Source organism: Bos mutus, chromosome 2 (genome assembly GCF_027580195.1).
Source record: "Bos mutus isolate GX-2022 chromosome 2, NWIPB_WYAK_1.1, whole genome shotgun sequence".
Classification (NCBI taxonomy): domain Eukaryota; kingdom Metazoa; phylum Chordata; class Mammalia; order Artiodactyla; family Bovidae; genus Bos; species Bos mutus.
In genome coordinates, this window is record NC_091618.1 from 118284549 (window position 1) to 118300419 (window position 15871).

Consider the following 15871-nt stretch of genomic DNA (forward strand, 5'->3'; position numbering starts at 1 on the left):
AAAGCAAAATGGCTGTCTGGGGAGACTTTACAAATAGCTGTGAAAAGAAGAGAAGCGAAAAGCAAAGGAGAAAAGGAATGATATAAGCATCTGAATGCAGAGCTCCAAAGAATAGTAAGAAGAGATAAACAAGCTTCCTCAGCGATCAATGCAAAGAAATAGAGGAAAACAACAGAATGGGAAAGACTAGAGATCCCTTCAAGAAAATTACAGATACCAAGGGAACATTTCATGCAAAGATGGGCTCGATAAAGGATAGAAATGGTATGGACCTAACAGAAGCAGAAGACATTAAGAAGAAGTGGCAAGAATACACAGAAGAACTGTACATAAAAGATCTTCAGGACCAAGATAATCATGATGGTATGATCACTGACCTAGAGCCAGACATCCTGGAATGTGAAGTCAAGTGGGCCTTAGAAAGCATCACTACAAACAAAGCTAGTGGAGGTGATGGAATTCCAGTTGAGCTATTCCAAATCCTGAAAGATGATGCTGTGAAAGTGCTACACTCATTATGCCAGCAAATTTGGAAAACTCAGCAGTGGCCTCAGGACTGGAAAAGGTCAGTTTTCATTCCAATCCCAAAGAAAGGCAATGCCAAAGAATGCTCAAACTACCGCACAATTGCACTCATCTCACATGCTAGTAAAGTAATGCTCAAAATTCTCCAAGCCAGGCTTCAGCAATACGTGAACCGTGAACTTCCAGATGTTCAAGTCGGTTTTAGAAAAGGCAGAGGAACCAGAGATCAAATTGCCAACATCCGCTGGATCATCGAAAAAGCAAGAGTTCCAGAAAAATATCTATTTCTGCTTTATTGACTATGCCAAAGCCTTTGACTGTATGGATCATTTGAACCAGAACTTGGTTCAGATAAAGAAAGTAATGGGATCCTAGGAGATAACACTATCCTTATGGCAGAAAGTGAAGAGGAACTAAAAAGCCTCTTGATGAAAGTGAAAGAGAAGAGTAAAAAAGTTGGCTTAAAGCTCAACATTCAGAAAACAAAGATCATGGCATCTGGTTCCATCACTTCATGGGAAACAGATGGGGAAACAGTGGAAACAGAGTCAGACTTTTATTTTTTGGGCTCCAAAATCACTGCAGATGGTAACTGCAGCCATGAAATCAAAAGATGCTTACTCCTCGGAAGAAAAGTTATGACCAACATAGATAGCATATTAAAAAGCAGAGACATTACTTTGCCAACAAAGGTCCGTCTAGTCAAGGCTATGGTTTTCCCAGTAGTCACGTATGGATGCGAGAGTTGGACTGTGAAGAAGGCTGAGCGCTGAAGAATTGATGCTTTTGAACTGTGGTGTTGGAGAAGACTCTTGAGAGTCCTTTGGACTGCAAGGAGATCCAACCAGTCCATTCTAAAGGAGATCAGCCCTGGGTGTTCTTTGGAAGGAATGATGCTGAAGCTGAAACTCCAGTACCTTGGTCACCTCATGCGAAGAGTTGACTCATTGGAAAAGACTCTGATGCTGGGAGGGATTGGGGGCAGGAGGAGAAGGGGACAACACAGGATGAGATGGCTGGATGGCATCACCGGCTCGATGGACATGAGTTTGGGTGAACTCCAGGAGATGGTTATGGACAGGGAGACCTGGCGTGCTGCGATTCATGGGGTCGCAGAGTCGGACACGACTGAGCGACTGAATTGAACTGAACTGAACTGAATGAAGATAAAATGTAATTATAAAAATAATCCAAAAGAAGGCATAAAAACTACATAAAATCCAGCAAGATAGAAGATTTTAATCCAAACATATTAAGAATTAATTAAATATAAATGGTCTTACAAACCACTAAAAAGACAGAGACTGTCAGATTGGATATGAAAACAAGACCCAACTATACTAAGTCTATTAAAAAAAAAAAACAACAACCACTGTAAATGTAAATGAAAAGAAGCTGGGATAGCTTCAGTAGTAACGGTAGTATCAGACAATGTGTACCTCAGAACCAGATGTATCATCATGGATAAAAAAAAGGACATGTAATAATGAAATCTTAACTAGTCACCTCAGTAAGAACTTCAAAATACAAAAAGCAAAAACCAATAGAAATGACAGGACAAATAAACACACAATTATATTTGGAGAGTGTAATATTCCTCTTTTATTAATTGGTAGAATAAGCAGACAGAACACTACAAAGCCCATGAACAACACCATGAACAATCTTGACGGTTGCAAATCACACCACCCACAGAGGCAGAATACACATGCACAGGACATGGAGAATACAGGCGCGTGAGGAAATCAGCAAAGAGAGCAGCTACTGGCTCCAAAACCAAATCTTAACAAATGTAAAATAAGTGAAGTCATTAAATATATGTCAGACAATAATTCACAAGTATTAACTCAAAACAGATCACAGATCTAAATATAAAACTTAAAATTATACAACATCTAAAACAAAACATAAAATCTTTGTGACCTTGGCTAAGGCAAAGATCTCTCAGCTATGATATCAAAAACCTGATTCATAAAAGGAAAAATTTTAAATCCAGATTTCATCAGAATTAAAAATCTTCTCTAAAAATGCTGTTGAGAATGAAAAGGCAAACAACAAACTGAGATGCAATTTTTGCATACGGCATATCTGACAAAGGACTTCTATCCAAAACACATACATAATGCTCAAAAGCCTTAATTACTTTTTAAAAAATGAGTAGAGTTGAACAGACATCATGAAAGAAAGTATATGGATGGCTAACGAGTACTTGAAAATATACTCACATCATTAACCATTAGAGAAATGCAAAGTAAAACAATACTGATAAACATCTAGACACATACTAGAGTAACTATAATTTAGAAACAAAATCTGATAATACTAAGTGCTGCTAAGATGCAACTGGAACTTCACACAATTTATGGGAATGCAAGATGATACAGCCACCTTGAAACTGCTGGTTTGGAAGTTTCTTAGAAAGTAAATAAACATACACTTACCATATGATCCAACATCCCACTCCTAGATATTTTAGCTCTTAAAAAAATTTCACACAAGACCTATACACAATATTTACAGTGACTATTTGTAATCACCAAAACCTGAACACAATCCCAAATGTCCTTCAATCAGGGAATGAATAAACAGACTGTGGTGCATCTACACAGTGGATTACTACCTACCAATAAGAAAGGAACCACCAATACACCCAACAACACAGATGAATCCCAAATGCAAGTATGTATGTGAAAGAAGTAAATTTAAAATGCTACAGACTTTGTCATTTTCCTTATATGGGATTCTGAAAAAGGCAAAAAACACAGAACATAAAACAGATGGGTGGCTGTCAGGGACTAAAGATGGAAGGAGGAGTTGACTAAAGAACATGATAGAATTTTTGGAGTTGACGTAATATTCCCTGGATTTCTTGACTGTGGTGATTACAGACCAGTTTGCGTTTATCAGAACTCTCAGAACTGTACACTAAAATGGATGAATCTCATACTTAACTTTAAAGTGCAGGAAAAATGTTACACATTTTTAAGATATTTCAGGCTACCTCATTTAAAAAAAAATTTAACTAGACTTTATTAAATCTTAGACACCTTGGAGACTTCCTCCATACCAAAAATACATTGATTTTATTGAAAATAAAAATGAGTATTGTAGTATGGCAAAGTCCACAATGTGTCTTCATTGCCTGACTCTTGGAAACATTGCAAGGCTCCAGATTTTACAGGGCTGGGTTAGGCTTTGGCACCCTTCAGTGCTTCCACACTTTAGCTAACGTAAAGGTTAACATCTATGGACTCTCCAACTAGGAAGCTGGATTAATAGGCTGTGGAGGGAAAATGTGACAGAATTGTTCAAATTTGCATTCTACCTTAAGACTTCTTTCTGACCCACAGTAATAATACGTAAGCCTTCCCTCAGTGTCCACAGGGGACTGGTTCTAGGACACTCCACTGACACCAAAATCCACGGTGCTCAAGTCCCTTTCACAAAATGGCAAAGTACAATGAATGGCCCTCTCTATCTGTGCACGTTAAACCTGAAAATACGGAGGGTCGACGTGTACTTATTAAAAAACTCCACTTGTAAACAGACCTGTGCAGTTCAAACCCATGCTGTCCATGGGTCAACTGAAGTTTCACACAAGCTAAGTAAGAGGGAGAGCGTACTGTAAACAGGGAAGGATGAAGAACTTCTTATATATCAAAACCAAACCAGATACTAAGAAATAATTATGACATCATACCAAACAGGCTCTGACTTCAATTTCTAAATGTCTAGGATTTCCTGCTGCTACTGCTAAGTCACGTCAGTCGTGTTCAACTCTGTGCGACCCCATAGACGGCAGCCCACCAGGCTCCTCTGTCCCTGGGATTCTCCAGGCAAGAACACTGGAGTGGGTTGCCATTTCTTTCTCCAAGGCATGAAAGTGAAAAGTGAAAGTGAAGTCACTCAGTCGTGTCCGACTTAGTGACCCCATAGACGGCAGCCCACCAGGCTCCCCTGTCCCTGGGATTCTCCAGGCAAGAACACTGGAGTGGGTTGCCATTTCCTTCTCCAAGGCATGAAAGTCCGCCTCTTAGTGACCCCATGGACTGCAGCCTACCAGGCTCCTCCGCCCATGGGATTTTCCAGGCAAGAGTACTGGAGAGGGGTGCCATTGCCTTCTCCCTAGGATTTCCTAGTATTAGCTAAATGTCTTCTTGGTGATGTTATATATATATATTTGCCATGTTGCACAGCCTATGGGATCTCAGTTCCCCAACCAGAGATCAAGGAGCACAAAGTCTTAACCACTGAAACAACAAGAAAGTCCCCCAAAAACGTTTTTAATGGAAAGGTTCTACTTATTCAAAAGAATTCACAAAGATTAATAAAAATGAAAACAAGAAAGCATTCGTGGCCTTGACAAAGAATAATTCATTCAACAAGAATGCTGACTAAATATTAATCATTACTTAGGCTGAGCGCTGTGTAAGCACTGCACAGTATCCAATGCTGAACAAACAAAATAATACCAGCAAAACGCTGTTTTTAAAGACATAGCACACTTCTGCTTTTTCATAGAGTATATTTACCTCAAAGCCAAGTCTATCCTTTTCTTTCCAAAAACAAAAATGTGTTACTTTCTTATCCCAGAATTCATCTGGCTTCACTACACAAACCAGGGACACTTCAGCTGGAACAACATTCTATAAAATACAAAAAAAGAAAAAATTATACATGTAAAGTTAGTAATTTACTGAAGTTGTAAATTATTAGGTATTCATGATTGAGCAGAGTAAGTAAGAGACCTCTGGAAAATAATTAAAGAGATAACATACAAGAAATGTTGCAAACCGCAAAACATACATGGCAATAAATAAATATTTGAAAGAATCTGATTCAGAAAACAATGTTTAAAGACAGCACATGTGAATTATTTTTGTGTTTTACTGAATCTCTAATAGGAATATATTTAAACTGCAAGATAATTTTTAGTTGAGAAATTATTAAATTTGGCTTTTCTATGCTATGAAAAAAATTTTTTCTAACACAATCATCTTAGAGAATTTCTTCCAATAATGTAAATCAATTTTCTAACAAATAAGCTTCTTATACCATTATACAAAGAAGCCAAGATTCTACATGATTATTAACTTGAAGAAGAGGACAAAGCTAAACCTCCACAAATACAATTTCACATTTGCTAGATACAGTTATTCACATCATCACCTAAAGAATGGAAATTAACATTTACTGAGCTAATATATATTCCATATATATCTTATCAGCAAGTCCCATAGAGTCTATTTTTAAAATATATCTTAATTAAACTTACCCATTTCTACCACCTACATTGCTAATATCCCCAAACAAATCAGCTTTTTGAAACCCTCTTGCAGGCCTCCCACTTTTGCATTTTTTCATACTCAGAATAAAATTCAAACCCCTTAGCAAAGCCAAGAAGCCCGCCCAGCTCAAGGCCCCATGACCTCAGACCTCATCACACACCTCTCCCCTCTTAGCTCACTGCTCTACCACAGCCACGCTGACCTTCTTGCCGCTCCTGGAATGTGACAAATCTGTTCCCAGCTCAAGACTACGCCCTGATGTTTCCTCTGCCTGGAATGCTCTTTGCCCTATACCTAGAAGCACTTTCTCAGTTTATTTAGGATTCTACTCAAATAGTCCCTCCTCTTTAGAGACTTTCTCTGACCATCCTATATAAAGCAGCAACATTTGACTCAGTCTCCTTTCACCAATTTATTTTTCTAAATAGCATTTATCAGTATATGATGTTACATTACTTAGTAATTTGCCTAATGGCTTATAGTCTGACTCCTCAGACAGACCATAGGCTTCCCAAGGTCAGGTACCTCATCTATCATGGCACTCCTGTATCTCCAGGGCCTATGACAGTGCCTGGCATACAGAAGATACTCCATGAGTCTCTGTTGAATAAATGAATTCACATTAACAAGTGGATCTCATCCTTCCAATGTTACAGAAGCATAAACTAAGCTTGAGAGAACTAAAGGAACTTGTCTAAAGGAACAGAGTTTGAAGGAATAGTACTAGAACAAAAACCAGGTCGGTCTGACTCTCAAGTTTTACCATAACATTCCAAACATTCTAGACCAGGGGTCAGTAAATTCTTTCTCTAGGTCCAGATAAAAAATATTTTAGGTTTTTAAGCCTATACAGTCTCTGTTGCAACTATTTTTATTCTGTCCACATAGTGTGAAAGATGCCATAAACAATACGTAAACAAAACTCTGTTTACAAGCTCTAGGGGTCAACCACTGTTCTAGACCATAACACTACTGAATAATAATAATGCTATATGATAATAAGTATTATTAGTATTGATCAGGGGAAAACAGAAAACCTTTCAATTTAAATATCTCACTGGACATGCCACAAATCTAGTGCCCCCTGCAATGACTGGGTTATGAATAAAGTTAAAAAAAACCCTCAGTGCTATCAAAACTTGTATCAGAGGGGGTGGGAAATTTAGAGTAAAATGAGGTTTATTTATATAATGACTATGGAAATCAAACATTCAAAATCACTGAGTATTAAAGCTGTTAGGAACAAAAGAAAACAAGCCAGTCATGTCAGAGAATATTGTACAGGCAGAGCTCTGGGCTCCCAAACAGCTGGTTCCAGCAACTTCTGAAATAAAAGCAACATAACTTTGTATGCAGAAACTATCTGACGAGGAGTAAACAACAAGCCATCGCAATTTCTGAAAAGGTAACTATTAACAAAATCCAAAAGTTGTTAAAACACCTATCAGAATAGAAATCACAAGAGGGGATTAAATCATCCATTGATTGTTCTTCAAAACTGCCACTGATCAAAGTCCAGTTCATACAGCAAGTCCCAAACAGCTCACTGGTGAAACAGTTGAATGGAAGAACCCAAGGTTGTAATTAATGGGTTTCTAACAATTTGTACAGAGAAGAGTTTGTCTCCAGGGTTTAGAATTTAAAAGCACTGGGAATATATTTAACAGAAAGAGTTACTAATGGGACACCAATCTGCGTTCCCTTAAAAACTGACCCAATGGAGCCTATGTCCTTTCCAATCCAAAGGAGGGAGTCTAATGATGAAGGGTAGGCCAACCAATCAAGAATAAGGTACTGGGCAGAAAATTTGGGAACCACCTCAGACACATCCCAGTGGTAAATATACACTTTTAAAGGGGCTTAGGCTGCTCCGGGTTCCAACTGTGATTTTCTCCCACGTTCACCACAAGAACATAGGTTAAGTTATTTAAAATCATTGAAGACTTTTGAGGATAACAGAACTTGTTTCCCAAGTTTGTGAGGATGAAATTAAACGAGGTCATTTATATAACAAGCTTAGTACATAGCACCTGAACCATACTAAGCACTAAAACTAAAATTATGAGTACCCATTCTTTGAGATTCTTTTTCTAAGAATTCTTCATCTTAAACAAAAAATAATCCATTAACAATCATTCTCCCTAGTTGTCATTTAAAATTTTAAATTATATTCCTTTCCACAGAACCCTAAAGTAGTTACTAATTATTTGCCAGGTCATTTAAAATTCTTGATCTTTCTTTTAATATCACTGATACTTAATTGAATGTTCACCCGCCATGTAACAGCCAACATACCTTCCCCAAACTACCCTGCCATCAGTTCCTTTTACTGTATTCACTTAATTTTTGAGCTATCACTAAATCAGCCAGGAATGCCCTTTTTACTTTCTTTATTTTAAATTAGATAATCTCTTTAACTCACTTAACTTTAACTTTCTACATAAGCCCTTCTTAAGGAAACCCAGGTACATGAGAGCAATCTGTCCCCTTTCGCTCACTCAATTGTTGTATTTTTCTCAATATCCTCAATACTCTCATAATAAATCAACAAATAACTACTAGGAACCTACTACATGCAAGGGATTACAGAAACATTCTGTGAGGAACACTAGGAAGTATAAGCAAAAGACTAGGACCCACCCAGACCAGGGATTCTGTAGCCACAGCTGTTTATGAAATGCTTGTCTGTGAGCTGCTGAAGTCCCCAAGGACACAACTACAGTTGAGTACATTTCTTCTAGATTAGAAACAGATACGACTATCACGAACCCTGATGATTCTTAGAGGAAAGAGGGAAACAAAGGGAGAAACCTATCAGAATTCTCAGCTTAGACTTACCCAGTCCTATTCCCTCCTTGAGGTGGGATAATGCAAATACTACAGCGTGCAAGAGCGCCCAGATGAGTCTGATAGCCTCTGCCCTCACATTGTGAAACTCACTGGCTTCAATGCTTAAATTACTTAAACATGACATATTATTTTTGGTAATTTACTTATCTTTAGAACAGGGCTGAAATTTATTTTACTACTCAAGCAAAACCTATGAAGATCAAATCTGAACAATTCAACACTGATCTGTGCATTTCAGAACAAAGTCACTGCTTAGAAGCTTGGGCACAGTCCAATAAATGAAATGCATTTGCCACTATCATCTAATCTGTTGCTGTAAAATAAAACCATTTCCTGATAGCCAAAAATAAAATTACCTGTAGCATTAAGACTACTGTTTTCACCACATTCCACTGGGATTTTCTGCCATCCACAATCACGGTAAATCCTCTAGCCTTACACTTCTCACTGAAACAAAACAAAATTACAGAGTATATTAAAATAAGCTTCCTATTTTATTCTTCAAAATCCTAAATAAAGCTTACGCTGAGTCATACATGGCACAGCATTAATTTCACTTGATTTGGTTTGCATGGTCAACACAATTCTTCAGGGTGTCCTTTCAGTTTTCTCAAGCAATTTACTTTTCTCATTTCAGGAAACATAGGCAATTTATAAGCTAATCTGGTGAGAAAATTACTCTAAAAGCATGTAAATTCAACATCTTAATATGAGAAAAAAAAACCAAACCAACATTCAAATAGCCTCACTGGCCCCTCAACCTCCTCATCTGTAAAATGGGATCACGGTGATAGGTAACTGATGCCTGCCAAGTGTGGATGTACTTCTTATCTCTTCTTCCTGCCAAGAGTATAAGGTTGCAAAGTGATATTTCAAAACCAGGTAGAAAATAAAGTAAGCTATTATTAAACCTTTAAAAAGAAGAAACATTACTTTGCCAACAAAGGTCCGTCTAGTCAAAGCTATGGTTTTTCCAGGAGTCATGTATGGATGTGAGAGTTGGATCATAAGGAAAGCTGAGCGCCGAAGAACTGATGCTTTTGAACTGTGGTTTTGGAGAAGACTCTTGAGAGTCCCTTGGACTGCAAGGAAATCAAACCAGTCAATCCTAAAGGAAATCAACCCCGAATATTCATTGAAAGGACTGATGCTAAAGCTCCAATACTTTGGCCACCTGATGCGAAGAACTGACTCACTGGAAAAGACTTGATGCTGAGAAAGATTGAAGGCAGGAGGAGAAGGGGATGACAGAGGATGAGATGACTGGATGGCATCATTGACTCAATGGACACGAGTTTGAGCAAGCTCCAGGAATTGCTGAAGGACATGGAAGCCTGGCATGCTGCAGTCCATGGAGATGCAAAGAGTCGGACATGACTGAGCTACTGAACTGAACTGATTATTAAACCATTGGAAATGAGGTTCTTGTGTTCTTTGGGAGAAACTTAAAGAGGTGAAAATTTAGTGTATATAATAATTCAAAGCTCGAATACACCATATCGGACCTACCTCTGTTCTTACTTTTGCCTCTTAGTTGTTGACCAGAAAATCTTGAGTGCTGGAAAATGTGTTATTGCTATATATCATACCGAATTATTCAAGTACCAACTAAACACCTCCCAGGAGCCTGCCCTAGTAAAATCCAACAACTACATGGAAAAACTCTATCATAAGTGGAAAACTATATAGCTTTATTATTATTACTATTTGTTTTACTATAAAATCAAATTAATGCAAGGATCTCAACTGCCCTCCCTCTAACATAGTGGAAGAAACTGCAGATTTGCCTAGCAGAACAAGGATTTGGTAGTGAAATTTCTCCCCACTCAAAGTTATCCCAATTGCCTACATTACAGAAAAGGTTAATAGGAGGCCTCTCCTGAGATTTAAATCCAACAGTCCATGGAATTTTACTAATTCTCTTTACTCTCTCCAAGCACTCATACTAACCTCTATAGGATTACTGGAGAAGTGATATCCAATTCTACTGAGAAACAGTAAGATCACAAGAATGAGGACAATATTGCTAAAGACCCAGAAGAAGAACAGGTGCTTCAGTAAGTGGGGACAGAAGCTGAGCTTTCAAAGAGAAGAGAGAAATGTTCAAGAGGTGAGGCAAATGCAAACACATGTCCATACAACACTTGCCCACAGATGTTCATAGCAGTACAATTCATAAGAGCCAAAATCCGAAACAACTCAAATCTTCAAAAACTGATGAATGGAAAAACAAAATGTTTTTGTTTACTCCATTCAATAGAGTATTATTCAATCATAAAAAGAAATGAAGTGCTGATATGTACTACAACATGGATAAACCCTGAAAACATCATGCTAAGTGAAAAGAAAGCCAGACCAAAAGTCCATATATTGGATGATTCCATTTATATGAAATTTCCAGAATGGGTAAATCCATAGAGACAGAAAGTAGATTAGTGGGTACCAAGGGCTGGGAGGAGAGGAGAACGGGATGAGGAGTGACTGCCAATGGGTACAGGTTTTCTTTTGGGGTTGATGGCAATGTTCTAGTAGTAGAGTGATGGTTATGCAATCCTGTGAAAATAACGAAAAACCACTGAAATAAACACTTTAAAAAAGTGATAGGTATGTGACTTGGATTTTGCATTATAAAATAAAAGATCCACTAACCACTCTTGAAGGGTGGGGGTGAGGGAATACAATGATCACTTTCATACTGGCAACATAAAGCCTTGCTGGGGAAGCAACTCTGATTATCTAATTGCTAGCTGTGGGACCAGGTAGGAAGAAAGACCACTGTGACTGAGGGGGGATACAAGCGTTAGAAGGACCAGCCTAACAGAGTAACTGTCAGCAAGGGGTCACCAGAGGAGTGGCAGGGACTCTACCAGTGCAGAATGGAAGTTTGCAGGAAGGGGAGCTAAAGACATGTGGAGCTTCCCAGTGAAGGGCCTTCCCTGGTTGGGACTGGAGCCAAGAAAAATGTGTCATCCTCATAATTTGGCACTTTCTTGTCACTGGCATCTGTATCTCTGAGGCACAGGTTGCACAATCAATTTGTTGAACAAGCAAGTTTTATACAAACACATTTATATTTCAAAGCACAATAAATTAATCTGTATACTAAGACAAAGTAATGAAGCTTGCAAATACCATCTGTAGGAACTTAAGGGCATAAAATACTCTATATTTATCTTTTAGAGTACTTAAAAACAGCCTTAATCATAATTTTTTCACATTTTACTAAGATAGATAAAGAAAATACACACAATGCAAAGATACTACATATGTGAAAACTGCAAGACCAACTGATACTACAAACTACTTGAAAGGAATTCTTTTAAAAATTTCAATCCTACAAGTGGACTGATAGTTTCAACTGTGTTTAATGAGAATATACGTAGATTTAGAAGTACATTATGTCCCTTACAAATGTTGTATTGGAGTAGCTGAAGTGCTACATTAGTAAATTCCTATACTACTATTAACATGTTCATAGTTTTAAGACCAATATACAAAAAAAAAAAATCTATTAAGACCCTACCTTGTTCATACTCCATTAGAGCCTTTCAAGGGTCTGGTGGCTGAATTAAAACAGCTTTTAAAAGAGAAGTGGCTCCTTAACTAGTTCATTCACTTTGGCAAGAAAGAGTCTATCAGTGGATTTTCTGGGGTCAGTATTCTGTAGCTCTTTACTAATTTCTTTGATTACAACCAAGGGCTCCTTTTTTCCCACTCCAAGAGCTCTGCTTATACTTCCACCATGGCACTAATTTCACTTATGCTTTTCTTATAATTGCTTGTTTATAATTCATCTTCATTGGATAACATGCAAGGATATTACTGTCTTACTGGCATCTGGGAAGCTTCCAGCTCAATGCTTTAAATACAGAGGGCCCCTAAAAATGTCAGAAGCCACACATAGCACTCCCTGGTCAGAACATAACAACGGTTCCTTCTCATCAGGCCCTCTAAGGTCTGACTCCAGCCCCTCTGGATGTTCTCCCCAAACCAACCCTGGCCCTCTCTCAAACTGCTCCACCCACACAACCCTCCTTACTGACCCCACAACGCACTGAGCCTGCACTGCCTCAGTGTCCTTCTTTCCACTTACTGCTCCTTCTGTCTAAAACAGTCTTTCTTAAATGCTCTTTCATCAGCTATCTATATAGCCTGGCCCTCACTTCACTCATCTCTGGTAAAATGTTATCTTTTGTACAATATTGCCACACACTCCTCCCCACTCCATCCCTCCCTCAGCTCCTTTCATGCTCTGTTCCCCAGTACTTATGGACAGCCAATGCACTGTGAAGAACAGTCATTTCATCATTCGCATATAAGGCCCATACACGCAAGGACTGAGCCTTTGTTCACCCATTACCTCAGCATCTAGAAAGATGAGGAACTCATTACAGGATCTCATGTATTTACTGAGTGACTGAAGACTTATGAGCTTAATTTCTGTGTGACTCTTGACAAGTCATTCATTAAACCCTTGTATGATGAAGCTTTTTTCTGTAATATAAATGAGTTTTTCTACAATTAGGAAGAATAGACCTAAAATTCAATTTCAAAAAAAAACCAAAACAAAACTTGAGAGAAACAGAAAGGTAACTTCTATAAATGGTGACTCTACAGAATTAGATTAATCTGGGCAATTACTTGGCAGCATTTCTATAGAGAGGATTTAGGTATGGGTAAAGTGTTAGTCTAGATGATAGAAGATGTTGGTCTAGATCACTGTTAAGGTACCTTCCAATCTTGACATTCCATGATTCTATAACTGGATGACCAACAATTTCCCTGTGAGCTAGGAAAATGCTATGATTTTAAATGTACCTTGAATACATGGTTGAAAGAAAATATTAAAACAAAAAAGATCTAAAAGATTTCCATTATGTTCCACTAGGTTCACCACAGTTATCTTTATATGTCAACTCTAAGTTGTAATAGATGCAGGCTAAATGTAAATGATTTTAGAGTTTTCAATCGCAATGGCATTGTGATTATAACAGAGGTGAGTACAACAGTGACTAGAAACACAGGCTTTAGTTAGGCCACCAGGTCCAAATCCTAATGTGCTACAGGTTCTTGATCAAGATACTTAAATTCCACACACTTTCTAAGCCTCAGTTCCCTTATATGTAAGACAGGGCAAGCCAAGGAAAACAGTGATCATCTAATAGGGCTGTTACGAGAATTAAATGACTTACTGTTATCTATTATTTCTTTAAGTACAGAATATTCTTTTCACATAGGCATCCCAATCATCCATAAGTAAACTAATGCACTTTATCATCCATAAGTAAATTCTCAGGTCCATTTCAAATTTAGTGTTCTCAAAGGAAAGCAAGATGAGCCTAGACAGAGTTGTTTCCAACAAAATGGCTTCTACTGAGCTGCAACTTCTACATGATTGATTTTTCCAACAAAACGTGTGATGCTGTGAGAATGCTCAGTCAGCCTGAGTACAAAGACCTCTGAAGAAAGTGAAGTAGTCAGATAAGAGCAGAAACCCACATCCACTGGCTATGGATCACTAAGTATGAGGTACTGCACAGGGCTATGAAAAAATACGTAAGACAGTTTCTCCCATGAAGAAGCTTAAGATCATTTAGAAAGATGAAAAGGTGGGGAGCAAGTATTTTAATTAGTGTCCAATCTCTGTTCACTGACATTACCTTTTTAATGTTACAAGGGAAGCAACATACACCTTTGAAATGTTTTAAAATATAAGACAAATAAATGGAAAATTTCAAGAATTATCACCAAACACATTATGATTGATGTCTTAAGAGTCAGAAACGGCAAGTGCTATAAGTCTGAAGAAATGCTGGCAGATTCTGGGAAATACCTATATAAGCAGCTAATGAAAATTAACACAAAAGGAAACAGAGCAAGAGGAATATAAGCAAAGGAACCTCATCAATTTGGGAAAATTTCTTAATTTCTCTGCCCTCAATTTTTTCATGTATGAAATAGAAATAATATCATTTTGAAGACTGAGTTAATGCAAGTGCTATAAAAGTGTCTTGCGTGATAAATAAGCACTCAAGAAACAGGAACTGAAAGGGTGGGTTAAACCACACAAAGTCTTGGCAGAGCAGTTGAGAAGACTGAAAGACCCTCATCGAGAGTGCAGTCATAGTCTTTTTTGTCTTCACAAAGCATGGTGAACAATGTCTGCACTTTGTATCAACAAAATAAACAGACTATTGCATTAAAGTTCATTGTGTGAAAGAAGAGGTCTAGAAAACTGAGAAGGATGACAGAACTGTTGTTTTAGCGAAATTAATTTTGCTCTTGTGTACAAATGGGGGAGAGACTGGAGATAAGAGAAATTAGCCTGGATACTGCTGTACTAGCCCAGCCTGACAACTAAGCCATCCCTTGACGTGAACTTAAGCATAAGGGAACAGAAAAGACAACACATTTAAAAATTCATGGCAAAGAAAGGAAATGCTAACTTAGCTCTCACATTTTAAAATGGGACAATGTAAGTTTTCAATACATAGTCATTGAACAAATGAAATTAATCTTTAAAAAGCACTCATCAACAGCATAAAGCATGTCCGGAGCACTTAACTACAATAGGTCAACACAATTATACTTCATTTGCCGGAACTGCTTTTGCTAAGGAGGAAAGGAAGGCATTGGCTCAAACTTTCTTAGAAGCATGCCCCATAAAAAACAGAAATAGAGAAGAGCCATCCAAGGCACACTCGCAGACTATACTGAGCTTTCTAAAGTCTAAGACAAACCAATGACCAATCAGTGTTACATACATATTCAAGTTATCTTCTAAGTGCTCTGTAAGGGGCCACTGCAGTAGAAGTGGAGTCTGAGAAGGCAGGGATGAGCAGAAAAGGTTGTGAGCCTCAACTTCTAACTCTTTCGTAAATTTAGATTCTCTGTAAGATCTTCTTTGAATAAAAATGCCCAAAGATATTTTTTCATTCTGAATGCATAGAATATACAGTCCATAGAATTCTGGCAATTGTGCAACTACCTATATGGGATTCAAATTATAATTTCACTATTCTAAATAAGAACTACCCAGCTGTTATAGCTCCTTTCATGATGTATTTTAGGTAGTTTTCATGACTTCATTCTGGTTGGTTCCTTCAGTATCCACATAAGAAACACCTAAGGTATCCAAATCATTTTTATTGGCATTGTGGATATGGGGATAAAGAAAACATAACTTTGCAATCTAATAACTAACTGAT

The 15871-nt window shown here is 37.8% G+C and overlaps 1 protein-coding gene across 1 annotated transcript in view; it reads right to left on the minus strand.

Annotated features, from left to right (window-relative positions):
- SESTD1 (SEC14 and spectrin domain containing 1) overlaps positions 1-15871 on the minus strand; it is a 151137-nt gene that overhangs the window by 70087 nt on the left and 65179 nt on the right. The window contains 2 exon segments of the mRNA XM_070359114.1: positions 5058-5171; positions 9020-9110. Coding sequence (XP_070215215.1) covers positions 5058-5171; positions 9020-9110 — 205 coding nt within the window.